This window comes from Anabrus simplex, chromosome 7, assembly GCF_040414725.1.
Source record: "Anabrus simplex isolate iqAnaSimp1 chromosome 7, ASM4041472v1, whole genome shotgun sequence".
NCBI lineage: Eukaryota > Metazoa > Arthropoda > Insecta > Orthoptera > Tettigoniidae > Anabrus > Anabrus simplex.
The window spans coordinates 32,153,292-32,181,143 of record NC_090271.1 but is presented as its reverse complement, the minus strand read 5'-3'; the positions used below and the strand labels follow the sequence as shown (position 1 = coordinate 32,181,143).

The window sequence follows — 27,852 nt, the reverse complement described above, 5'->3', positions numbered from 1 at the left end:
TGTCTCATCTCTCGCGGAACAGAAGTAGATTTCACATTTATGCGGATTAACTTCCAAACCGATGTTTTTACACTCAGTGATAATTTTCTTTAGATCCATAAGTACCGTATCAGGATCACCGCCGATGGTTCCATCATCCAAATAAAATAGGTTAAGAGGACTGTTCAAGTCTGCGATGACAGGCTGGAGTGCAAGACTAAAAAGTAAAGGTCCTGTTGGATCACCTTGCTGTACCCCAGACTGTGACGAAATAATATGAGACCCGAAATACAGGTTAGAAGGGTATCTATATGCTTGCCAAAGGAAAGCATAAAGTTCAGTAATTCTATCCTTTACTGCATGTAACATGGAGTTAAATGCATTTCTGAAGTCAATTTTTACTAAGATTTTATTCGATGTAACATTTAAATGTAGGAAAGTTCGTGCAGAATGGATAATGGTTTCACATCCCTTTGGAATACCAAAGCCAAGTTGGTGAGGATAGAGATACTGGCTGATGATCCCTTTTACTGCCATGCAAGATAATTTAGCAATCAGCCTTCTAAAGGTGTTCCCAATTGCAATAGGTCGAACGCCTCCGTCAGGTTTCTGAAGAGATTTAATACGGCCCCATAAAAGTTTGGGCACAATTCAGAACTGAGTTGCCCTCTTAAAATGAAATTGCATAATTTTGTGATAGATTGGAGAAGTCTTCTCCCGGCATCTCCAGCTGATTTAGAGGTAAGATCTTTGAGGTGTTGAGGACGGATACCGTCAATTCCCGAAGCAGAACCGTTAGAGAACATCTTTATTCCTTCAAGCACCAATTCCGGTGTCACGCTGAGATAATTGTCACTAAGTTCAGGGGGATCGGGAAACGACAATGGGCGTGACGGCGAAGGGTGTTTATCTACCAAGGATTCGAAGGAGGTAAGGGTGCGTTCTGCTATCCCACTTTCTGATGAAAGAATCCTAACTGCTCCCCGAATATCTCCATCTGCTACTTTGTTTTCTGTACAACGAACTTTAGAAGGCGCGGTGTTCTTTTTAGTCACAGGTTCTGGTAGTTGGAATTCTCGTATATTTTCCTTTATTTTAGATACTAGCGAAGTAGCCTTTCCATTAGATTTCTCGGGGACACGAAGAACAATGTATGCAAAAAGCATTAGATCCTGTCAGCATTCCAAAGAGTTCTTGGAAATACATCTTTCAATCTACTTTGATAGTCTGCTTATAAATTTTTTGTCAACTAGTAAATTAGAATATAAAATTGAGTATCACCACACGAGAGCAATATCAAAAAGGGAATTGTGGAAAAAACACAGAAAGAGTTGGAAAAACTTCGTTTCACACCTGGAAAGTTGATATAACAAGACCACAACCACAGACTTATAAAATACTCGAGAAACTGAATAATGATGTAAAAGACATACACATTAATGCAATACCACTACGGAGTGGCTCATTTATTTTCGGAACGTTTGGAGGGGTTTAAATATTGAGCCATTTATTCTGCCAACATCTCCTAACAAGTCTTCGGAAACCATTACAATCGAAAAACTGTAGCTAGTACTCAGAAAATTTAGAAATGGAAACGCATCTGGAGAAGACTCAATAAATGCAGAACTATTCAAGTACTCCAGTGACATCTTGAAGCAAAGATTTATCAAATTCGTCAATTTAATTTGAAATAGCAACAGACCACTAGAGAATTGGCAAAAAGCTATAGTTATTCCTCTTCATAAGGTGGGCAGTGTGATAGATTGTGAAAATTACAGAGGGATAAGTATACTCAACTCAGGTTACAAAATTTACTGTAATAATGTCAATGAAAAATTATTAATGTGTTATGAAAATGTGATTGGAAATGAACAACATGGATTTCGAAAGGGACGGTCATGTGCTGATGCTTACTTTACCTTGAAAATCTTAGTAGAAAAACGCAGGGAATTTAACTTGGAAACTCACATAGCATTTGTTGATTTTAAGAAGGCCTTTGACCTAGTTAATAGAAACAGACTTCTTAATATCTAAGCAGAAGATAATGTCCTACAACAGTTAATAGATAACATATACAACATGTAAAGTGACAACCTTATTGCAATAAAGTTAGGTAATCATCAGACTGAATGGGAACCGACCAGCAAAGGTGTGAGACAAGTTTGTGGACTTTTTCCTTTGTTGCTCATAATCTATATGAATAACATAATGTAGGAATGGAGGTATGAAAGGCATGGATCAATCCCAGTCAGCAGATATCTCACACATCTACATGCCATACTCTTTGCTGATGATGTAGCATTGGTAGCATCATTAGAAGATGATATTCAGTGGTCAGTATTTAATCTCCAGAAATTCTCTTCAAAATTCGACATGATCATTTCACCACACAAGAGCAAAATAATGTCTTTAAGGGAAAAGACCCTATCCCCAGTAAAATCTGTTTAGATAATAACATTTTCGAAAAAGTCAAGGAATTAAATTACCTGGGATAAATTTTATCTTAAAAAGGGGAAATCGATCTCTGCAAAAATAACCAAATTTACCAGAACAAAAGCAATCATAAATCACATCATGAAGCCATCTCCTGTCCAAAAACACACTCGCTTACGTCTTTATAGCACTTTAGCCAGACCAACCCTTTGCTACGGCAGTGAGGCATGGACAATAAGAACTCAAGACATTTTCAGAATTACGGTACAGCACGTGAAATGACGTTCATACGCAGAACAGCAGGCTGTACAAAATGGGATCGTGTAAGAAATGAAGATATGCTTAAGGGACTGAGTGTGAAACCAGTAATCAATTACATCTATTATTACCAAGAAAACTGGAAACGTCACATTCAAAGGATGGAATCTGGAAGACTACCAAAGGAGATCCTACGGTATAAACCAAGAGGAGACGGATCTATAGGAAGTCCAATGAATCAATGGAAAGAAAATGAAAGACTGTAACGGGCCACACGGCCCAATACTTGGAAGGATGATGATGATGATGGATGATAATGATGATGACATAACCTCTCCTGCCCAGATGCCAACCTCACCTTCGCGGGATGAAAAATCCTGTTCTCACTGACGAGGCTCTGTCGACCGAGTCACGGCGGTATAACTGTTACATCAATTACGGAGGAAATGCTGTAATTTCAGCTACCCTAAACCGGAGCTATTTTGCACCTTAGGGGAGTAACTTTGCACCACCTTTGGAAAACTCTTTGTGACGCTCCAGTGGCGTTTGAAGGACTAAAACACTGTTCACGTATGCTGTAAGCGCAGAACTGAAGGATTCGATTCTTATAAACGCCACTTGAGCACCAACAAAAGGTTTTACAAAGATGGTACAAAGTTACTCCCTAAAGTGCAAAGTAACCCCAGTTTACGGTAGTGCATTTGCTGAGAGCTGGCAGCCCCAACAGTAATCTTACTTCCTTCAGGTTACCAAACCTTTGGAAGGACATTTGATTGCTTTCAAGTCTTACAAAAAGAAAAATCCAAGAACGTAACGGTACATACGGCCCAATACTTGGTAGGAAGATGATGATAATGATGACCTTGTAGTCAGAAATGGGCAAAATACTTCAATTCACGTTAGCCAGTTGATTCTTGTATAGAGTTATTAAAAATTGCCGAATATTTTTTCTATACCAGGGCACAATGCAAATGTAGAAAGACTATATTCATGGATCTCAGCACAATCCACTGGTAATAGGAAGCGTTTCAAAGTAGAATCTGTGAACATTTTCTTAATGGTCGAATATAATATAAAGGAATGTTCATGTGTATATTTTATAATATATTTAGACCCGCCAAAACTCCTAAAGGCAACGGAATCTTAAGAAAATTACCAGCAAGGTGTGTAAATTAGTTTCATTGTTTAAATTTTGTAAGAATTAACTGTATAATATGTAAATGGACACATTTTGTTTATGTATGTGAAAACGTGAATATGTATGGCTAAATTCAGACTCTCGGTGGAGGAATTTTGTGTCCTGAATTTTACCGGCTTTGTCCTTTATAAATAGTTTTGTCCTATTCTGTTATCTATTTGTATCTGGTCAGTCCATGTTGTAGTTGTTGTTCAGGTTGTGATGGCATTCAGCTGACTGTACGGTTTGACTGTTTCAGATTGGGTTACTTCAAGAGCATTGAATACTTCATTCCGCAAGAATACGCGGTTAACTCGACGAGCCAGAAAAGGTAAAGTATTCAAAGAATATGGTGGCATTACATTCATTCACTTCCGCCAGCTCGGTATTAGCCTGACTGACATCCACTGGCTAACGCAAGGTTCTCATTAAGTAGGATTTCGCACAATATGCGTAAGTTGATAGTGATATTACACCAGTCTCTGGTACAAAACTTACTTATGGTCTTATGGACAATTGTTTTTTCTCACACATCATAATGTGACAACGATGACAGTGTTTGTTGTACAGTTCACGGATGCATCTGGGTCGTGTGGCTGCTTGTTTCAGCAGCAGCCGTGTACTGAAAACCTTGTAACCAGTGTCGGAGATCGTAATCTCCTTGTCTCCATGCTAGTGTCTAAACTGCGTCCGTGGAGTAGAGTTTACTCCATATTTCTACTCTTTTTCCTTTTCTATACGGAGATCTTGAATTGCTTCGTTGAAGGCATACGTAGTTTCTAGAGGCAGTTGTAAGAGCAGCTCTTCAAGATAGAATATTTATTTTGTGATCCACATATACAAGACTGGAGCGTGAATACTTTGACGGTTTCTATGCTCAGGAGATCCATCTTCGACAGATGAGTTCAGACCATATGTGTGACAATCGGCATGATGTTTCCCTTCTGCAGTATTAATGCCGTTTCCAACGAAAGCCCGTGTAGCTACTTGATGTCCATCATTGCCATGATCGTAGTAGTCGTACTTTTGGTGCCTGGTAAAAGTTATGCCGTATGTTGGAAATGTGACTCCCAGATAAGAGAAATGGTCCGCACTTTTGGATGAGGAAGTCATCTCCATGTGTGGATCGTCCTCCCTTCCTCGTCCTGGTTTATGTGGAGGTCATTTTCTCTCGCCCATGCTTTAAAACGTTCACATGCTTGTTATTGTTGTTCATGTGATCCTGAAACAATTACCATGACATGACCATTTTTTCACTCCCTTTACTATCGTAGTCCAATCCTTATTCTACCAAGGTACTATTTTCATTCCCTCCACACAAGTGAGGTTACTGGCATGCTCCTCTTACTGAATCATCAACAACTGAATTGGTCTGATTAAACTAGGCATGTGAGATGACGTAGGAGATCATTGTTTTAAGGGCAAGTACAACTGGCCAACCATCCTAAATTAACACTAATCAGAGGGAAAAATGAAAGAGATCGGGCACTTCAAGAAATGAAGATAGACTTATCGGCAAGACAAGGGCGACGAAGGGTGTGAAAGTGAAAGACTGCCTAGGACTCGACGTCTAATACCGTCGGGGTCCGAAAAGAACAAGATTTCACCAAGGAAGTTAGGATAGGACAGATGAAAGTGAGAAGCCTGGCACAGGATGGTAGTGGTGATTAATGTTTTAAGAGGAAGTATAACTAGGCAACTATCCTTTTTTTAACACTAATTAGAGGGAAAATATGGAAGCTTTCCGATACTTCGAGAAATGAAGGCAACGGCCAAAGGAACACAAGGGTCAGGAAGGGCGTAAAAATTAAAGACTCCTTAGGATTCGCAAACCCAACACTGTCGGGGTCGGAAAAAGAACAAGAGTTGACCAAGGGAGGTCGAATAGAATAGATGAAAGTGAAGAGCCTGGCACAAGTAAGTGGAAGCAATCCCAGGACTCAGCTAAGTGCCCCGTGGTGGCCAACTCACGCTCTCACTCTAAGAGCCCCGTGGACTCCAACCAACCATGCCCCTAGGTTCACTTTTAGTTTCCTCTTACGAGAGGCAGGGGATACTGTGTATATTATTCTACCGCCCACAGCCACAAAGGGATAATACCGTCGGGGTCGGAAGGGAACAAAAGTTGACCAAGGGAGGACGGATAGGAGAAAGTGAGGAGCCCCGCACACTCAGCTAAGGATCCGGTGGTCGCCAACCCACATTCCCCAATTAAGAGTGATAGTGATGGCGATTATTATTTTAACCCTTCAAACCGGTATTAAAAGTTGGCTAAGTTCTACACTACATCGGTAATAAATTTTAGAAAAATATCACAATTTTACATGCTGTCACAAAAATTGCTATAACTTCTAAATGACTGGTCTGATTTTGTTCAAAATAAGTGGATACGTATCTCATATCATGCAGATGTATCTACATACAAAAGTGTGGCATGTAAAGTAAAAAGTGCCTAATTACCTTCTTGTTGGAATAAAATTCGAATCAACAGGTGTCCATGACCACTCGGGTGAGCATTAACTTATATTACCATCATTACTGTATGTTCATCACACGTAATTTCCTGCTGTGCATAATCATCACCACTAACACTTTCATTATCACTCTGATTATTCTCATAACTACTTTCACCTAATATAAGTTCGAGAGCTGCATTACATAAATAGTTACAGACCATGAGAGGACGCCACCATGTTGTTTACAACGATCGATATTGATGAAACAAATTCTTTTTATGCCAACACAATGCCGTGTTACGTTAGAAGATACTCCCCTGCTGCGAGCCGTGTTAATAGTTGAAGTTGACAACCCACAGATGGCACGCAGATGTACATCTAAAATATCGCTAGCCTGGTCCGTACAGGTATACGTCTAACCGCTCCTGGCTTATGTTTTGTAGGTCCGTACACGTAACGTCGAACCGACTTAAGCGGTTAAGAGGAAGTACAACTAGGCAACCATATTCTATGTAACACTAATCAGAAGGGAAAAAATGGAAGCAATTCGACACTTAGAAAATGAAAGTATCGACCAAAGAAAGACAAGGGCCACGAAGGCCGTGAAAATGAGTCTCCCTAGGCCTCGAGTACTCTGATACCGTCGGGATCGGAAAGGAACAAGAATTGACTAAGGGAGGTCGGATAGGATAGACGAAAGTGAGGAGCCTGACACAAGTAAGTGAAAGCAATGGCAGGAGCCAGCTGAAGGGCCCGTGTTCGCCAACCCACGCTCCCAAGTTAAGAGCCCCTGAGGCTCCTTTTAGGTGTCTTTTACGACAATCAGGAGATACCGTGGATGTTATTCTACCGACCCCACCCACAGGGGTAGAAAATGGAAAAGGTCCGACTCTTGGAAGAATGAAGGTATCAGTTTATTTTAATTAGCTTATGGCAAATGACACAATATATATAAAATAAAATGACAATTTGGGTTGTAACAAACTAAAAACGAAAACAATCAACTGGGCACCTGAAATATTCAAAGTTCTTATATCTAACTTGTCCAGCCACTCTATAGCCATTCTAGAGGCTTCAGCAACGTCTTCCAGCGAACCCAAGTACGCCCTGTTACGACATTCGGTAACAATATGCCGGATAGTCACAGTTAGGTGACGTTCTCATGCACCACTTACACAGCAGCGAGCCACATCTCCCTTGGCTGGTCCGTACTCTGTTAATCTGAATCCGCCCAGCGTGCCATATATGGCACGGCAAACTACACAGTCTTCTTGGACTCTTATTATTGTAACCGCGCGCACTGTATCCAACGCTAAAAGTTACAATTTTATTCTCAAAAAAATCAATCTTGGGCGGATCCAGGGGGCAACCCACGTTTTACTTGGCAGATAAAAACCTACTGGTGGATGTTGGGTATTAAACAGAGACTGTCACTCTTTTGGAGCTACATTGTTCCACTCCTGTCTCCATTCTACTGGAAGCTGATTCCTTCCCGTCGTGCTCCTGCTGAGGTAGTTGGAATTAAATATCTATTACTGAACTGAACATCAGCACTTGGCGACCAGACTGATCTCCTGGTCAATGATACACACACACACACACACACACACACACACACACAAAAAAATCTAATACCAGCCCTTTTCAGAGCCAATCAGCAAAGACTCTCAGTCCTGCCTTAAAAATCCTTCAAATCAACATGGATGACATAAGCAAATCCAAGAGCAACTACCTATTCAAACTGTCATTGGATAAGGGCATTGATCTAATTTGTGTTCAAGAAACGCACACACCTGATGAATCGCATTTACATTCACGAGGACGCATCCCTGACTATAGATTACTAGGAGCTGCTTTTCAAAAATCTTATGGTACTGCAACCTATATTCTTGTTTCCATCACCAATGCTCACCTAATCTCAACAAATTATGAAAATTGAATTTTTAACATCGTGATAAAAATGAATTACTTGACTGTTGCGAACACATACAAACCCCCAGATGTACTATGGCCCGATACTCTTCTTCCAACCTTTGCACATCCTGTAAGTGAAATGAATAGGCATCATACTCATTGGGGATATTCAACTAATGGCATGGGTGGAGAAAAGCTTGCGGATTTGTCAGATATCAATAATGTTTACCTAACCTTAAACTCAAAGGAGAGAGGCATATTCAGGTCAGCGAGATGGAACTCGGATACCATTCCTGACTTATGCTTTGTTTCAAATGATCATAAGGAGGTCAGTTTACCTGCGATCCGTAAAGTGCTCACAAATTTCCCATATAGTCAACATCGTTCTGTTCTCATAGAAGTAGGCCTTCAGATTCCTGTTATAAGATCATCACCACTGCCACGTTGGAATTTTGATAAAGCCAAGTGGTATAAGTTTTCTGCTGATCTTGACAATAATATAAGATGCAAAGTAATCACCGTATGCACCTCCGGAAGTGGAAATCTCGTTTCTTAAATTTACGACTTCCTGACGGGGATTCGAACCCACGTCCTTCCGGGCGAACCGAGCACGCCTTTACCCTCAAGGCCAGGCAGCCCCTAATAATATAAGATGGATTCCACCTAATGTCAATAACTATAGTAGATTTGTTAAAGCTGTATTAGGTACTGCAAAGAAAAATATACCCAGGGGAGTCAGAAAAGAATATATATTTTGATGGAATACATTATGCGAAAAACTTTACAATGACTTTCAGGAGACTGGAGGAACTGACGTTGCTGATGACCTTCCTGATAACTTAAATGAGGCCAGACGTTGTAAGTAGACAGAAGCCATAACGACTGTAAACTTCAAGTATTCCAGCAGAAAGGCTTGGAGCCTGTTAAAGAAGTTAGGAGGAGTGCCTCATACACCTCAACCAAAATCAGTTGTGACACCCAATCAAGTTGTCAGCCGCATTGCTAGTTTGTCAAAAATCAAACCTGACAAAGATCATAAAAGGTTATTTAAAGGACAAATGGCCCACGAGAAAAGACAGTGTGGTGCTTCATCAGATATATCTGACCCTTTTACTGAGGAGTGGCTGTTCGGTCTCGTTTTCGAGTTGTTTACTCATGTTGAACGAGGTCTAGCTCATCCCACAGTCCGCAAAATGTACTTCATCATTAAGTGCAAAGGGAAGGCCAACATAATGTACATTACATATTTAATTTATTCACAAAAGTAATTACACTGTACAAAATATACATTGGGACGCGGTGGTCCATGATGTAGCGCACCAAACACAGCACCGTTACCCACGCTAGATCAAATCTCGTAACCAAAACTCACTGACTCCGGTGAGGCACGTGACTCTGTCTCCCCTACCACTGGGAATGTAGCAGTCTGATTGTGCTGACCTCTGACTGAAAAACAGACACATGGCGTTCAACATACCGCCCACCTAATTTACATATAAATTACAAATATAAATATTATTAAGAACACTAAAAGTTAGCACTCACACTGAAAAAGTTCAATGAAAAAAAAGTAAGGTTTAGCACGTGAAAGATTACACCTTTTCACTATGTACAAGTACAGTTTCAACCTCTTCTTCTCAGTTTTGCAACTGAGCGTTTGAAGGTCCCCTTGGGAGTGCGAACAGTGGCAACTCGCACCTAGCCGTCAGCACCTGCGTGCGTATCTACCACGATCCCTGTCTGCCACACGAGAGGTGGCAAGTTGTCTTCCTTGAGAAGAACCAGAGTTCCGAGTCGAAGTTTGACCCTTCCTGCCGACCACATAGTCCGTTGCTGGAGTTGACATAAGTAGTCCCTTGACCGCCGCTTCCAGAAGTACTGCCTGCAACGCTGAAGTAGTTGCCACCTGGAGAGACGAGAACCTGAAACTGTAAGTAAATCTGGCTCTGGGATGGTTGTGACAGGTTCTCCAATCAGGAAGTGACCGGGAGGCAGGAATGAATAGTCATCAGGACTATCAGACAATATGGTTATTGGTCTCGAATTCAGGCATGCCTCAATCTGGACTAACAACATGGACATTTCTTCAAAAGTCAGTACAAGATTTCCTGCAACCTTCTTCAAATGGGACTTAGTAGACTTTATGCCAGCCTCCCACAGCCCATCAAAATGAGGGGCATGCGGTGGAATAAAATACCACTGTATTTCACATTGAGATGCGAAGTCATCCACTTTCCTCTGATGTAATTGAGATCTGAAGGGGGTGTGAAGCTCCCGTAGCTCGTTTCTTGCTCCCACGAATGTACTTCCATTGTCGCTGTAGATATTCTGGCAGATACCCCGACGCGATGTAACTCTACGCAGAGCAGATAGGAACGCATCAGTAGACAGGCCAGAGACAAGTTCAAGATCGATCGCTTTGGCAGCCATGCAGATGAGTAGAGCAATATTACATTTTACCTTTGTTTTGCTCTTACGAGTCCCTTGCTTAAGGTAAAGTGGACCCCCATAGTCAACTCCGCAGTTCAAAAATGGTCTGTTTGATTCTACCCTGTGGTGTGGGAGCTGGCCCACGAGTTGAGTTGATGTACTTGCCTTCAACCTGTAGCAAGGGAAACACTTGTGTGTTATGCGCCTAATGACGGACTTACCATTAGGTATCCAATATCGTTGTCTAATGGTTGTAAGCAAAAGTTGGGGTCCACCATGCAGAAGTCGCATGTGCTCGCACATTACTAACAACCTGGTCACATGATGATTAGGTGGAAGGATGATGGGATGTTTCTGGCTGTACGGAGCTTGAGATTGTTCCAATCTGCCGCCCACCCTAAGTATCCGGTTTGCATTTACAAAGGGATGAAGAGACTTCAACTTGCTGTCCTTTGTGATTGGTCTGCCAAGTCGCAGATCTTGAAGCTCCTTACCATATTCTCATTCTTGGGCAGTACGAATGATCCTGTGCGATGCCACTTAAAGTTCTACTACAGTCAGACTTCTCACCTGTCTCATTGAAGCAGCAAGCCTGAGGTTGTTCATGTATCTCAGTATGAAGGCCATGACTCTCACCAGCCGTGACCAAGAAGAAAAGCGTTGGACTAAGTCTTCAAGGAAATGACTGACAACAAGTAAGCAAACAGCTGGTTTCCGTTGCTCTGGTACATCAGTGAGTTCGGAAGTTTTCTTCATGTCGCTGACAGGCCAGGTTGACGGTGGCTGGTAGAGCCAGGATGGTCCCGCCCACCATAACAGATTGCCTTGAAGAAGACGTGGTTCAATCCCCCTCGAAATGATGTCAGCTGGATTGTCCAGTGACGCCACATGGTTCCATTGTTCTACAGATGAAAGTTGTTGTATCTCAGACACTCGGTTACCAACAAACGTTTTCCACGATGCGGGCTCTCCTGCAAGCCAAGTTTGTAGAATAGTAGAATAAGTCCAATAGTAGTTTTGTTCAATTTTAGGTTAAGTGCAGTTCTAACCTTATCAATTAATTTTACAAGGAGTAATGCACCACATAGTTCAAGTCTAGGGAGGGAAATTTGTTTCAGTGGTGCTACTCTGGATTTGGAGCTTAACAGCACTACTGTTACATTATCCTTGACATCTATACTCCGTAGGTAAACAGATGCTCAAAAGGCCCTTTCTGAATCATCAGAGAATCCGTGTAACTCATCTCGTTTAATTTCTCCGACTCCCGTCAATCGTCGAGGGATGCGAATGTCGTTGAGTGATGGCAAATGTGCGTGAAACTGTTCCCAAGTAGTTAATAGCTCAGGAGGCAAACTCTGATCCCAGTCCACTTTTGCCTGCCATAAGTGTTGCAAGAAAATTTTACATTTTATTATTACTGGACCTAAGAGTCCCAAAGGATCAAAAATGGATGAAATGCAGGATAACACACTACGTTTTGTCCAGGTTGTGGTCTTTTGGGTGTGACTGGCAGCTACAAACTGGAAGATGTCCTTTAGAGGATGCCACAGTCGTCCCAAGGCCTTAATGATACCCTCTTCCTTGTCATCCAGACTCCAGGGCAGTTGTGATTCTTGGTGCTCAAGAGGTATGTGCTCTAAAAGAGTGGGACGGTTAGCACACCATTTACGAAGAGGAAATCCTGCGCTACTGAGTAGTTCGATTAGCTCTTGTTGCAGACTGAGTGCATCTCCAATGGTATCTGCTCCACTCAGAACATCATCAACATAGAAGTCTCTTCGTAATGTCTCCGACGCTCTTGGGTATTGCAGTGCACCATCGCTGGCTAGTTGTACCAGGCATCTCGTGGCTAAAAAAAAGGCGCTGCTGAGGTACCATAAGTTACAGTGGAAAGTCAATAAATCTGGATAGGTTCATTCGGAGATCAACGCCATACAATGCGTTGTAAATCTTGGTCATCAGGATGAACTAGAATTTGCCTGTACATTTTTGTAACATCTACAGTGAAGGCATACTTATGTGTTCTAAATCTCAAGATGATAGTATACAAGTCTTCTTGCACCGTAGGTCCAACCATCAAGATGTCGTTCCGTGAGTAGTTACAAGTAGTTTTAGCAGAGGCGTTGAAGACGACTCTGACCTTAGTGGTAGTGCTGGACTGCTTAATTACAGCATGATGCGGCAGGTAATATGTTGGCTTATTGGTTTGCGTTGTCTCAGGTTCCATGTGATGAATATCAGCATATTCTGTCATGAATTCAACATAGTCCTTCTTCAAGTCTGGTTGGCGATGTAACCGCTGTTCAATTTGACTGAGACAACAAGTGGCGTATTTAAATGAATCCCCAAGTTCCTCATGGTGTGGTTCGATAGGCAGTCTTACAACATATCATCCGGTACTATCCCTAGTAGTGTTGTTCGCAAAGTGTTCTTCGCACTGACTTTCTTTCTTAGAACGCGGCGGAGACATTTTTACTTCCTCTTGTTGCCAAAACCGTTCGACCTGTAAGGGCAATTCATTGCTGCGCGCAAGACAAGTCATTACGTTCTTGCTGGTAGACTTTAGAGAGTGTGGTGGTATCTTGCCTGATAAGATCCAGCCAAATTCAGTGTCCTGTAGTACGGGATGATTTTCTCTTGTGAGTTGACCACGACGCAGTATGTCAAAAATCACAGAGGCCCCCAGTAGTAAATAACTTCACCTGGTGTACTAAATTGAGGATCCACCAAAGGAATGTCCTGTGGTAGCTGCCAGTCAGACGTGTCAACCTGTACTGTAAGGAGCTGACCAGTTATGCGAGGAAGTATAGCACAAACAATAGGGGTAGTGTAGTCTGTAACCCTGGATGTAACTTGGATTTGATAAATATGTGATGATTCAGTTGCCTTAGTATCACTAATTCCCCTTATAGGCATTGAGTGCCGACTCAATTCAATCTCTAAGCGATCTGCCAAATGCCTAGACATGAAACGCATTTGAGACGCACTATCAAGTAGAGCTCGACACTGATGTGCATTCCCAAGTTTGTCAGTGACCACTACGAGAGCTGTTGACAATAGAACTTCTACATGAGTATAGTTGCCCTTCACAGCACAATAGGTTTTCTGCTGAGTCTGGTTGGTTTCTGATGTTGTAGAAGCATTGTAGGAAGTACTCTGCTCCTTGTGCAACAGAGTATGATGTCTATTATTGCAGATTCGACAATTTCCTGAACTACAATCCTTTAAAGTATGATTAGCACCCAGACAGTTAAGGCAAAGTTTATACTTCTTGCTGAAATCTATTCTATTTCCAACGCTAGCTTCACGAAACCTAGGGCATTTTGTTAGGGTGTGAGAAGCCTTACAAAACTCACAATGAGTTGCTGTTGTGCCAAAGACTTCTTATTGCCCTTATCACCACCATGTTTGGATACGACCTGTTGCTTATCGCTTTGATGTTTTTCGGGATTGATTAGCTCCAGAGTTTGACAACTATTCTCCAAGAATGCGACTAAACACTTCAAGCGAGGGAACTTCTTATCTGAGGATTTAACGTCCCACTGTTTTCTTAGACCGAGGCTGATTCGATCTAGCACTAAGTGAGATAACAAAATCTCATGCAGAGGCACATCTATCTCCATTACTTCGATAGCGCTCAGGTTGCTCAGCAGTTGATTTAGCAACACTCTTAAATCCTTAGCTGATTCTGTTTTAACTGACGGAAGATCTAGCAGTTGCTTAACGTGTAGGTCTACAATCAATTTGGGGTTATTATATCTCTGAAAGATTAATTCCCAAGCTACCTTGAAATTGCTTTCAGTAACAGGCAAGTTTTCAATTAATTTGTGAGGTTCTCCCGATAATCATGATAGTAGATAATAGTACCTCTGTATGTCTGTTAAGGCATGATTTTTAATTACCAGGCTGTGGAAGGTATCTCGAAAGTGAATAAATTCAGAAATAATTCCCGTAAATTTTGGCAGTGAAATTGTAGGGAGTCTTATTTCATGCATGCTACTGGTTTTTGAAGAATTAGATGTTGCGGGGGAAGTTGCACTCGAATTTGCATTCAACAGAGTTTCCATCTTAGATTCTAATTCTGGGATGAGTTCTTCAATGGATTCCCTATCTGCATTATGAACTTCTTTGGTCTCGTTAATATCTAACAGGGTTTGAACATCGTTGTATTCCTCCTTACTTGAACATAGCAGCCTTTGCCTAACTCGAATATCATTCAGATTGGACCTAGCTATACGCTTTATACGAGACTTAATAAGTGCCCTTTTCTTTATGAGACCTTTTCGCTAGACAGGATCCATGGTGAAGGATAACAAGATATAATGGATATATTCTAAAGGACTGGGAATGCCACACTACTTACAGATCAGGAGGATGTATCCTTCCACAGCAGGGCTGAAAACCAAAGAGAACAGAGCGGCTGGGCTGCACTCTGGTGGTCACTTCTGGAACTACTGCTACGGATGTCCACCAATTGTGTTGGCAAGTCTGTATTCGTCCGCGCAAGATGGCGGCAACACGCTCTTCAATCTCGAAGTTTAAATTGAATGAGAACTGTATTAGAACTCAGTTAATCACATCACATGTCACAGTGTTTCATGTAGATTATGGTTGTGAATCACATATACGGCACGTTAGTTGAAGTCACTCATGTGTACTTTACTGCGCAGTACCTAGCACGTGGGTGGTTGTGAGCTTGGCGGTAAAACGAACACATTCGTACTTAATACAAATGTAAACACTTGTAACTAAACTGTAATCACTAATAGGCCTAAATGCGCAGATTATGAGATGCAATATCGTCACTGAATCACATCCGGCCCGGAGGACCAAAATGTTCGATCTCGTTTTCGAGTTGTTTACTCATGTTGAACGAGGCCTAGCTCTTTCCACAGTCCACGAAGTGTACTTCATCATTAAGTGCAAAGGGAAAGCTAACATAATTTACATTACATATTTAATTTATTCACAAAACTAATTACACTGCACCGTACAAAACATACATTAGGACGCGGTGGTCCATGATGTAGCGCACCAAACATAGCACCGTTACCCACGCTAGGTCAAATCTCGTAACCAAAACTCACCGACTCCGGTGAGGCGCGTGACTCTGTCTCCCCTTCCACTGGGGATGTAGCAGTCTGATTATGCTGACCTCTGACGGAAAAACAGACACATGACGTTCAACAGTGACAGCCCTGAAAGAAATGAAGAACAGAAAAGCTCCTGGTTTTGATGGCATCCATCCTGAATTTCTCACACGCTGTGATAAGAATATCTTGCACACTGGAAAGCTTACGTCGGAGTTCAAACGGACTAACATCATAGCCATCCTAAAATCAAGGAAAGCGGCAGGTTGTCCTGAAAACTATCGTCCAGTTGCTTTGATGAGTGTTTGGTGTAAACTCCTGGAGAGGCTTATATAAAACAGGATTAGCCAGCAGATTTTAAACATCCTTCCAGTCGAACAGACAGGTTTTAGACCCAGGCGTAATTTCGTGGACTAGGTTCTTGCTTTAACAACCCACATTGAGGCAGGTTTTGAAAGGAAATTGAAGAGTTGAAGTGTGTTTATAGACCTCGCAGTTGCATACGATACGGTATGGAGAGAAGATTTAATGTACAAGTTCATCAAACGTACGGGATGTAAAACAATCTCAGAGCTCATAAACAATATGCTATCGAACAGGCCGATCCTGTTTGTGATGGATAATAAGCATTGTAAACTTAAAGTGCTCAATAATGGGCTGCCTTAAGGATCTGTGCTTTCCCCTTTGTTATTCAACCTGTATATTTCAGATATCCTTCTACAACCTATCATCAATTTGCTTATGCTGATGACCTTGCTATTATTGCTCAGCAGTCCAATGTGAATGTCATAGAAGAAATCTTAAATGCAGGCCTTAATAATTTGTGTGGATACTTCCAAAAGTAGTGTCTGATACCAAACATCAGCAAAACAGAAACCTGTTTCTTCCACCTCAACAACTGACAAGCCAATATTACCTTGAACGTCTCACTCAAAAGCGTGTCTCTATCACACAAACCCAAACCAAAGTATCTTGGAGTTACTTTGGACCGATGATTGTACTTCAGGACACACTTGACTAAGACTGATGCTAAACTGAGGGCAAGGAATAACATCATCCCGAAACTTGCGGGTCCAACATGGAAAGGTACTGCGTTCACTCTTCGATCATCAGCAATGGGTTAGTCTATTCGACAGCGAAGTACTGTTCTTCTGTACGGCTGAAGAGTCCACATGTTACGTAGATCGACACAGTTCTGGATCAGATAATACGCATCGTTAGTGGTACAGTAGAGTTTACTCCTCTTTCTTGATTACCCGTATTGAGGCATATCGAATCTCCAAGGTATCAGTGAAAGGAACAGAAGGGCCATGAAAGGCTCCGTAGGATTCGCAAACCTAATTCCGTGGTTGCCAACCCACGCTTCCGAGTTAAGAGCACCTGGGGCCCCTCTTAGGACAGGCAGGGATTATTATGGGTGTTATATTACCGCCCCCACCCACAGAGGATTATTATAGGATACCGTCTGCGTAGAGCAGTGCTTGTAAATAGGCAGGTCTCTCGTCACAGCCCCAGGAGTTCTAACGTGGAAGCGTAGGCTGATGACCACGGGACCTTTAGCTGAGTCCTGGCATTCTTTCCACTTACTTGTGGCAGGCTCCTCACTTTAATCTATCCTATCCGATCTCCCTTGTCAACTTTTGTTCTTTTCTGACTCCGACGGTATTAGAGCTTTCGAGGCCTAGGGAGACTTTCATTTTCACGACCTTAGCGGCCCTTATCATTCTTTGGCTGATACCTTCATGTTTCGAAGGACGTGTACGCAACTTCATTCTGTGGGTTCGGCGTTTAAATCGTTTTGTTAATTCATCCATGAAAATGTTGAAGAGTAGTGGGCTGAGACTATTGCCTTGTTGATTCCTTTCTCCATATGAAATTCTACTGACATTTCACCATCCTTAGGAATTATTTCCACCGGTTATTGGTAAACATTCTTCACAACGTTCAAAATTCTCACTTGCACCGTTGCTAACACAAATCGATAAAATGGTCAGATATTCTGTGATTCCAATGACCGATTCGAATCTTCAGTGAACATTCACCATTTATACTGTGTATGATTAGTGTTAATATTTAAACACTGTTTAAATCATTTCAGGAGTGGTAATCCAGTGTTCTTGTATTATATTTTTGTTGTAGGTTGGACGTTCTCTTCTCGGACGGGATAAGGAGATCGAATATGAGAGTCGCTTCAATGATGTAAGTACCTGCTGTTACGTCACTTTTTAAGGAATGAAGATCATGAAGTGAAGTTGCTGGTGGCGGTGATTATTGTTTCAAGATGAAGTACAACTGGGCAACCATCCCCTATATAACACTGTTCTGAAGGAAAAATGGAAGAGGACCGATCATTCGAAGAATGAATTTATCGGCAAAGAAAGATGAAAGTGAGGACACAAGTAAGTGGGTCCCCATTTAGTCACCTCTTACGACAGGCAGGGAATTTTCTAGGGCCAGTCTGAAAACTTACCAGCCGAGCCATTTCTCCTTTACCAACGTAACCACTGTAGAGTCCGACTCGTTGGCTGAACGGTCAGCGTACTGGCCTTCGGTTCAGAGGGTCCCGGGTTCGATTCCCGGCCGGGTCGGGGATTTTAACCTCAATTGGTTAATTCCAATGGCACGGGGGCTGGGTGTATGTGTTGTCTTCATCATCATTTCAACCTCATCACGGCGCGCAGGTCGCCTACAGGCGTCAAATAGAAAGACCTGCACCTGGCGAGCCGAACCCGTCCTGGGATATCCCGGCACTAAAAGCCATACGACATTTCATTTTCCACTGTAGAAATCGCAATTGTTTGAAAAGTTCCATTGTTAGCACCAGTCGGAACTGCGTATCCTGTGGTAATTGGCACCTCTGCCTTCAAAAGGTGGGGCCGTCATGTAGCCTCGCACAGAGTATACGGACGTCGTGGACTGGCGTATTCAGGCTTGCTTTATGAGGCATGCCTACGCACTGGTGGGTTGTTTCAGTTAAAACGCTATTGTCACTTCAAATTATAAATTTGCTGGCAGACGCGCATGACAGTCTTTCATGACAAAGTATACTGTTTCGCCCGACTTGTTTTCTTGCTACTTATAAAACCTATAACCGTTGTGCACCAAATTTAGCTTACCCTTTTGCGAATTAATGAATTCCATGTTGTGCACTGCTCGATGACACCGAGCAGAGTAAAGATAAGTATGCGTGGGGGACAGGACATGACGTCCTCTTCTCTCCGACGGCAGCCCGGCGGCTTGTAGGATTTACTATGTCCACTTTACTTGGAGTTGTCAAATAGTCTACTGCACTCGACGCGAAGAAAGGGTAAGAACTGGCCGAGTGTGGAAGAAAATAGTTGGGCAACCTCTCCTCACCAAAGAAGGATCACTTAGAACTCGTTAACTCATCAGGGTGCACGGTGTAATTGTCTGCTGTTTTCCAGCTCTCTTCAAGGAACTGATGCCGTCACGTTTTGTCCCCAAGAACAAAGATAAGTGTTATACATAGAGAATTTGGTCAGTCATAGACTGATAATTCCTGTTAACAATACATGAGAAATCCCATACAAACAGGGGTTGAAGTGCAGCGTGAGTCACCGCGGAGCATCGCAGATACCTGCTCTCCGGAGTCGTGCGTTTTGAGACTCATTAAAATGTTGATTTAGCTACTTGTTCTTTTTCGTGAGTTTTGAGAGGTAACCAAAGCCAAGTGGTTGTATACCTCTTAATACAGTCTGTCACAACAAGCCCCTTCTCCCCTTCCTGTTACTTTGCTGTGTACCACCTCGGGAAGATGCCCTAGAGCTCTCAGCTGTCAGCATTCCGGAGGCGGAGGAGCTGCTCTCCACCGCCGGTTGTGCTGAGAATGGTTTTCTGTGGTTTACCATGCTCTTGCACTAAGGCTCAGTTCCTACTACAGGCCACAGACCATATCACCTTCTTCACAAATCACATCGCCGACATGATTCCGTACCTGCGGGCATACTTGGGAAAGAGAAAAATCACATAAAAATGATGTGCAGCTTAAGTAGTAGAAAGAACAGACTCTTCCTTTATATTTGCTAGGGACCTATGATTTCACCCCCTAGAAGTATTCTTACTTCTATAGAAAATTAAATCTGAGATGTGTATATTGGCCGGTCAAATTTCGTATTGTCTTTGATAAAGCTCGCGTTGTGTCCAGGTGTAAGGCTGCAATATTGGGTAAAAGTAAGGGAGGTGTCAATTTGGAAATTTTCATGGCGTGTGCTCTACCCGGTGGTTTGTCACTAGCGGGACCTAACCATCCAGACCAATGCTTTTGTCACTAGCCGGAGCTAACAAATCCAGACCAATGCTTTTGTCACTAACCGGAGCTAACAAATCCAGACCAATGCTTTTGTCACTAACCGGAGCTAACCAATCCAGACCAATGGTTTTATCACTAGCTGACCTAACCATCCAGACCAATGCTTTTGTCACTAGCCGGAGCTAACAAATCCAGACCAATGCTTTTGTCACTAACCGGAGCTAACCAATCCAGACCAATGGTTTTATCACTAGCGGGACCTAACCATCCAGACCAATGCTCTTGTCACTAGCCGGAGCTAACAAATCCAGACCAATGCTTTTGTTACTAACCGGAGCTAACCAATCCAGACCAATGGTTTTATCACTAGCGGGACCTAACCATCCAGACCAATGCTTTTGTCACTAGCCGGAGCAAATAAATCTAGACCAATGGTTTTGTCACTAGCGGGACCTAACCATCCAGACCAATGCTTTTGTCACTAGCCAGAGGTAACAAATCCAGACCAATGCTTTTGTCACTAGCCGGAGCTAACAAATCCAGACCAATGCTTTTGTCACTAGCCGGAGCTAACAAATCCAGACCAATGCTTTTGTCACTAGCCAGAGCTAACCCAATCCAGACCAATGGTTTTGTCACTACCGGTACCTAACCATCCAGACCAATGCTTTTGTCACTAGCCGGAGCTAAAAACTCCAGGCCAATGCTTTTGTCACTAGGCGGAGCTAACAAATCCAGACCAATGGTTTTGTCACTAATCGGAGCTAACCAATCCAGACCAATGGTTTTGTCACAAATCGGAGCTAACCAATCCAGACCAATGGTTTTGTCACTAGCCGGAGCTAACAAATCCAGACCAATGCTTTTGTCACTAGCTGGAGATAACCAATCCAGACCAATGCTTTTGTCACTAGCCGGAGCTAACAAATTCAGAACAATGGTTTTGTCACTAGCAGCTGGAGATAACCAATCCAGACCAATGCTTTTGTCACTAGCCGGAGCTAACCAATCCAGACCAATGGTTTTGTCACTAGCTGGAGATAACCAATCCAGACCAATGCTTTTGTCACTAGCCGGAGCTAACAAATCCAGACCAATGCTTTTGTCACTAGCCGGAGCTAACCAATCCAGACCAATGCTTTTGTCACTAGCCGGAGCTAACAAATTCAGACCAATGCTTTTGTCACTAGCCAGAGCTAACCAATCCAGACGAATGGTTTTGTCACTAACTGGAGCTAACCAATCCAGACCAATGGTTTTGTCACTAACCGGGGCTAACCAATCCAGACCAATGGTTTTGTCACTAGTCGGAGATAACGAATCTAGACCAATGGTTTTGTCACTAGCCGGAGCTAACCAATCCGGACCAATGCTTTTGCCACTACCTGGAGCTAACAAATCCAGACCAATGCTTTTGTCACTAGTCGGAGCTAACCAATCCAGACCAATGGTTTTGTCACGAACCGGAGCTAACTAATCCAGACCAATGGTTTTGTAACTAACCGGAGGTAACAAATCCAGACCAGTAGCCTTGTTGCGCGGGATACCAGAGGCTTGTGGGCCGCTTTGCTGCTTTAACTATGGGGGCTTACCTCCCCAGACCCAATTTCCTTGTCCCCAGCCCAATGATCTTGTTACCAGCTGGACGTGGCCAATCCATACAAATGGTTTTGTCACAAGCTGGACTTAACCAATCCTGCCCAAAGGTCTTCTCACTTCCCATAACTAACAATCCGGACGTTGGCAAGCCTGCTGAGTGTTATGTGATGTCGTTCGAGCTGCGCCATTTTGGATCCCTAATCTAACTTTCGCCAGTAGGGTACTCACACGCTCCCACCCGCTACAATAACACATCAAGATACACGACATAATCATAAATACCTACCTCACTTACCTCTCTTCATAAATTGCCGTGAATGGACTGGAACGAACTAAAACAGTTCGGAGCTGGACCCGCGCGTAAATAAAAAGGGGAGAGATGGACAGAAAGGCAATAACCCATAACCCACATGAATGAAATAATGGATCAAAATGAGGTTTATTATCAACACACGATATTAAAATGAAAACAAGAAAATGGGAGGCTGCTTTACAAAGTTACTTACATAACTGCAGGCAAAAGCATATCGAATAGGACCATGTCAATAACCCAGTAGGTTTTTGTATTTCTCGGCGAGAGTGCACTCAGTCGCCCAATTAAATTCAGTACGACCACATACGAATACAGACTTGCTCCAAAAATGCATGAAAATGTGACGTGGAACACGTTACCAAAGGAACCAGAAAATGGAACCACCATGGGATATCATATAAATACGATCCACACACATATCAAAAGTTAGTATTCCCGTGCTCCAAACGGGCGTCAACTCGATGCTAGTGCGTCACAACAACAATGCAAAAGCACAGTTTCCCAAAGGAGCAGAAGCAATATTCAAGAAGATGTTGCCACAGTTACAAAAACAAAACACAAGCGCCAACAATAGAGCAGATAACGGCCATGAAATATGAAACAGCACATCACACAGGCCCAAACAGGCCAAGAAAACGAAAATAGAAAAAAAAATTAAAATTAGAGATACGGAGAGTAGGGTACTATAAACCGCACTCAGGTAGACAGCACAGGCATGCACACATACATACAGACAAGAACAGACACACAATATAAAAATCGACCCAGACTAGGTCGGCGTGTCAAGGTATGCGACGTATATCATGGACTCACGAGCTTGGTTCGAACACCACAGATACAATGCTGGACCGCCGCAAAAGTAGGCAAGGCTGATCCAAATATAATCGTAGCAGTCATAACTTTCCTCTACCCACTACCCGGGGCATCCAAATTGCCTCACGTGGAAAAACATGGATTAAACCCCGTAGCGTCAAATCATACAATATACCAATGCTCAACCATGATTCAAAACGACGAGGAAACTGAAGTGCATGGTCTCATAACCCACACACACACAGACCCAAACAAACGGATAGGCGCGTGTGCACACAAATAAAATAAAATACTAAAACACACAAAAAATAAATTAACTAAGAGCCTACAAAGACAGATCATAAAATACTACGGAAGTGCAATCACATAGAACCGTTCTTGTAACTATGGCACGTGAAATATAATAAAATGAAATACCTGGGAGCAGCACATCCGGAATCTCAAAATATTTACGTCAATCAGAATAATGACTCCCAGCAGAGAGCGGAGCGTTGAAATAAGTAAATCCAAGATAGGAGCAATTAATAGATCAAGAAGCACAATCATAGTACATCACAGTTTGCTCATCATTTTTGATCCTTCCATTGTTGGTGTCACGAACAGACCAACTTAACACTCGGGGAGCGAGAGACAGACTCAATCACAACACAGATGGCCATCTGCAAGGAGAAACTATGAGTTTCAAGTCACATTTTGGTAATGTTATCGCTAATAGCGACAACGACAGTCAAGGAGAAGTAAAAATAAAGGAAGTACATCACCAAGGCAGGCTTGGTTCGGCACAGTACGCAAGTTTTACCAAAACATTTAGCGTATGTATATGTAACAAGGTGTCGGTCCCGCAGTGCCTCTTATCAGGAGGCCCCGGGTTCGATTTACGGCCAGGTTAGGAATTCGTACCTGGATCTGAGGGCTGGTTTGAGGTCCACTCAGCCTACGTGATTACAATTGAGGAGCTATCTGACGGTGAGATAGCGGCATCGGTCTAGAAAGCCAAGAATAACAGCCGAAAGGATTCATCGCTTGGTAGGCCGTGGCCCTTCAGGGCTGTTGCGCCAAGGTTTGGATTTTTTAATATGTAAAAAGTGTTTTACCAGTAAATTGACATCCTTCTGCTGCTCTCCCTTCAGTAATATTCCCTTGTAAAACTAACATCATTAAAATGAATTTAATAATATAATGGTCAACAATATAAATTGTATAACATTTTGGTGGTCCGAATGCGATAATATGTCAATTAAAATCATAATAAATGAGTAAATAATGCTGAACTGAAGAAACTACAATATGCTAAAAATATTCATTAAGCGATTGATAATAATTAATTAATTTTTTGTCAACAGATTATATCATATTCAATAATTATCTTAGTGAAATGAATGACCATTAAAGAAATTAGAAACGCATTTACTATTAAATTTGTTGGGACCGGGCCGTGATCTCTCGAAGGTTGAGAACCGGTGCTCTAGGTGGCCCACTATGAGAAATGAAATATTTTAAGCCCCGCCCTTAAGATAATATGTGCCACTTTGCTCTACAGGCCCAACTGTCAATCCAGTCCACCGCAGTTTGAGCTCAACGGCAAGAAAGTGATGCCTCAGAGCTTGGTGTGGACACTGTACAAGAAACTGGAGTGTGATAATCGCTCATCAAAGGAGGCCAGCGACCCTGCAATCAGGAAAACACAGTAAGTACTAAAGCCAACACTCGCCAAAGAGCGGACTATGTTTTAATTGTTCAGTAAGAAGATTGCAATTAACATAATACAGTAGTGCAAAACTAGAAAAGTTAGTAGGCAAAATATATATGATTTTAACATTCAGCAAGGGAAGTTGACATTGTATGTTTGTGGTGGTTGTGTTTATTGTTTTAAGACGAAGTTCATCTGGGCAACTATCCTGTATTAACACTAATCAGAGGGAAAATGGAAGAGTAGTGGTGGTGGTGGTGGTGGTGGTGGTGGTGGTGGTGATTATTGTTTTAAGAGGAAGTACAACTGGGCAACCATCCTCTATTAAGACTAATCAGAGGGGAAAATGGAAGGGATTCGACACTTCAAAAAATGAAGATAACGACTCCCTTGGTCTCGCAACCTAATACCGTCCTGGTCAGAAGAGAACAAGAGTTGACTAAACGCGGTCGGACATGGTAGATGAAAATTACTGTCACATCCGCTCATTTTCAACTGAGGGGAAGCCTCACACAACAAAGTAGAAGCAAAGTCAGAACTCAGCCAAGGGTCCTGTGGTTGCTAACCTACGCTCCCGAGTTAAGAGCCTCTGGGGTCCTTTTTAGTCGCCTCTTATGACAGGCAAGGGATACCGTGGGTGTAACCTACCTCCCCCACCTACAGGGGAAGGTTTATTGCGGACTTCGGCACAGATCGCTTATTGAGGGCTGTCTTTTACAGATAGTTAGTCTATATACCATCACGGATTTATTTTTTGGCCTTTGTAAGCTCACCAGTTCTTCCGCACAGGAAATGCTTCATTAACGATTAAGCAGTGTAACTCTAAAAAGCACGGGAATGGTCAATTCTTCTTTGACTGCTTTCGATAAAATCGCTACTCTTCAGCTCGCTTTGGTCACAAATTACCCAAGTTTAATCCATATTCACCTTTCTCAGGTGGGTGGTGAAAACCCTCATCAAAATCTATTCGATTAGCTCGCACTAGCAGAGAGACACCTACCACGGATTTTATGGTATGCAGCCTAAAATAATATACTTCAAGACACACGAATTTTTGAACTTACTTTCTTCAGATAAACAGTCGTTTTTAAAAGAGCATCCTCTCATTTTCAACTGAGGAGAAGCAGACATTAATCTACAACCTATGATCATTGTGTAAATTACGTGCAATTTATTGAAATGTTTCTTGTTTTCAGGAAAGGTGTGCCTGTGCCGAAATCCAGCACTGGAGTCAACAAGTCGGCACATTCCTCATCGAACACCCACGACTACGCTGTTAAGTAAGCAAACTGAATTATGATTCACAGAGAGTAAGCGTCACAAATGGTCTTCTCTTTTTGTAGAATGATGTATGATTCAAACGTATTAGTGTTACTATGACATTGTAGACGTAGTAACACTAATGTACACGTTGTCGAAGATCTGTTTCAGGAGGGGATGGGTGTGGTGGTGGTGGTGGTGGTGGTGGTGGTGGTGGTGGTGGTGGTGGTGGTGATTATTGTTTTAAGACGAAGTATAACTGGGCAACCATCCACTATGTAACACAAATCAGAGGGAAAAATGGAAGGGGTCCGACACTTTGAATAATGAAGGTATCGGTCAAAGAAAGATAAGCATCACAAAGGGCGTGGAAATGAAAGAATCCCGAAACCTCAAATGCTCCAATACCGTCGGGGTCGGAAAAGAAGAGTTGACCAAGGGAGGTCAGATAGGACGGATGGAAATGAGACTGGAACAAGTGATTGGAAGATAAAGGTCCCATGGTCGCCAACCAATAGAGGATGATTGCAGAGTTGAACTTCGTCTTAAAACAATAATCACCACCACCACCATCACCACTTCATCCTTACCTACAGAGTATTACACACCGTATCCCCTGCCTGTCGTAAGAGGCGACTAAAAGAGGCCCGACGGTCTCTGAACTTTGGAGCGTGGGCTGGCCACCACGGGGCCCTGAGCTGAGTTCTGAGATTGCTTCCACTTAATTGCGCCAGGCTCCTCACTTTCATCTATCCTATTCGATCTCCCTTGGTCAACTCTGTTCTCCCTGTGGGCGGGGGTGGTAGAATAACACCCACGGTATCCCCTGCCTTTCGTAAGAGGTGACTAAAAGGGGCCCCAGGAGCCCTGAACTTTGGAGCGTGGTTTGGTGACCACGGGGCCCTTAGCTGAGTCTTGGGATTCCTTCCACTTACTTGTACTAGGCTCCTCACTTTCATCTATCCTATCCGACCTCCCTTGGTCAACTCTTGTTCTTTCCTGACCCCAACGCTATTAGGTTTGCGAGGGCTAGGGAATCTTTCATGTTCATGCCCTTCGTGGCCCTTGTCTTCCTTTGGCCGATACCTTCATTTTGCTAAGTGTCGGCTCCCTTCCATTCTTTCTCTCTGATTAGTGTTATATAGAGGATGGTTGCCTAGTTGTACTTCCTCTTAAAACAACAATCACCACCACCAACTCTGTTCTTTTCTGACCCCGACAGTATTAGGTATCGTGGCCTACGGAGTCTTATTTTCATGCCCTTCGTGGCCCTTGCCGCTGTTTGGCCGATACCTTCATCTTTCGAAGTGTCGGATTCCTTCCATTTTTTCTCTGAATAATGTTGTATAATTGTACTTCCGCTTAAAAAAAATAATCACCACCGCCACTCAACCCCTGGGGATGTGGGGAGAAGAATAACACGTTAGGTATCTCCTGGCTGTCGTAGGAGGCGGCTAAAAGGGCCCCCAGGCGGTATGAAAGTGTGAAACTCCCTTTTGCTTGCAAATCTAATGCCTACGTGGTCGACAAAAAACACGAGTTTACCCAGGGAGCTCGGATAGGATAGATGAAAGTGAGGAGCCTGGCACAAGTAAGTGGAAGCAATGTGACGAGTTAGCGAATGGCCCCGTGATCGCTAACCCACGTTCTCAAGTCGAGACCCCCGTGGGGTCCCTTTTAGTAGCCTCTAACGACAGCCAGGGGACACCATGTCTACTATTCTACCGCCGCCACCCAAAGGGAGACATGTGCGACACATTTCGCACGCGAGTCACTGCCAGGGCGTGGGATAATAATAATAATAATAATAATAATAATAATAATAATTCGGATAACATTTTCAAAACAGCTTTAGAAAATCAACAATATGGAATAAAAGTAAATGGCGGCATAATTAACAACATAAGTTATGCGGATGATACAGTCATCCTGTGTGACAATTTTGAAGGTCTCCAACTCCTGCTCAATAATATCAGTGCAGTAAGTGAGGACATGGGACTAAAAATAAATGTAAACAAGACCAAGTTCATGATCTTCAGCAGACGTGCCAATGCTGAGGCAATCTTACAACTAAACAACCGACAGATTGAGAGAGTAACCACTTTTAAATATCTGGGTGCCATTGTCACTGAACAACTTGATCCCGAGAAAGAAGTGAAACAGAGGATAG

At 42.7% G+C, this 27,852-nt stretch overlaps 1 protein-coding gene across 2 annotated transcripts in view; it reads left to right on the top strand.

Moving 5' to 3' along the window:
- Positions 1-27,852, top strand: part of LOC136876877 (uncharacterized) — a 186,576-nt gene that overhangs the window by 121,797 nt on the left and 36,927 nt on the right. For both annotated transcript variants that reach the window (XM_067150634.2, XM_067150633.2), the window contains exons 21-24: positions 4,107-4,178; positions 17,877-17,936; positions 24,273-24,419; positions 25,619-25,702. In XM_067150634.2, the coding sequence (XP_067006735.2) occupies positions 4,107-4,178; positions 17,877-17,936; positions 24,273-24,419; positions 25,619-25,702 (363 nt within the window). The remainder of the gene's footprint in view (positions 1-4,106; positions 4,179-17,876; positions 17,937-24,272; positions 24,420-25,618; positions 25,703-27,852) is intronic.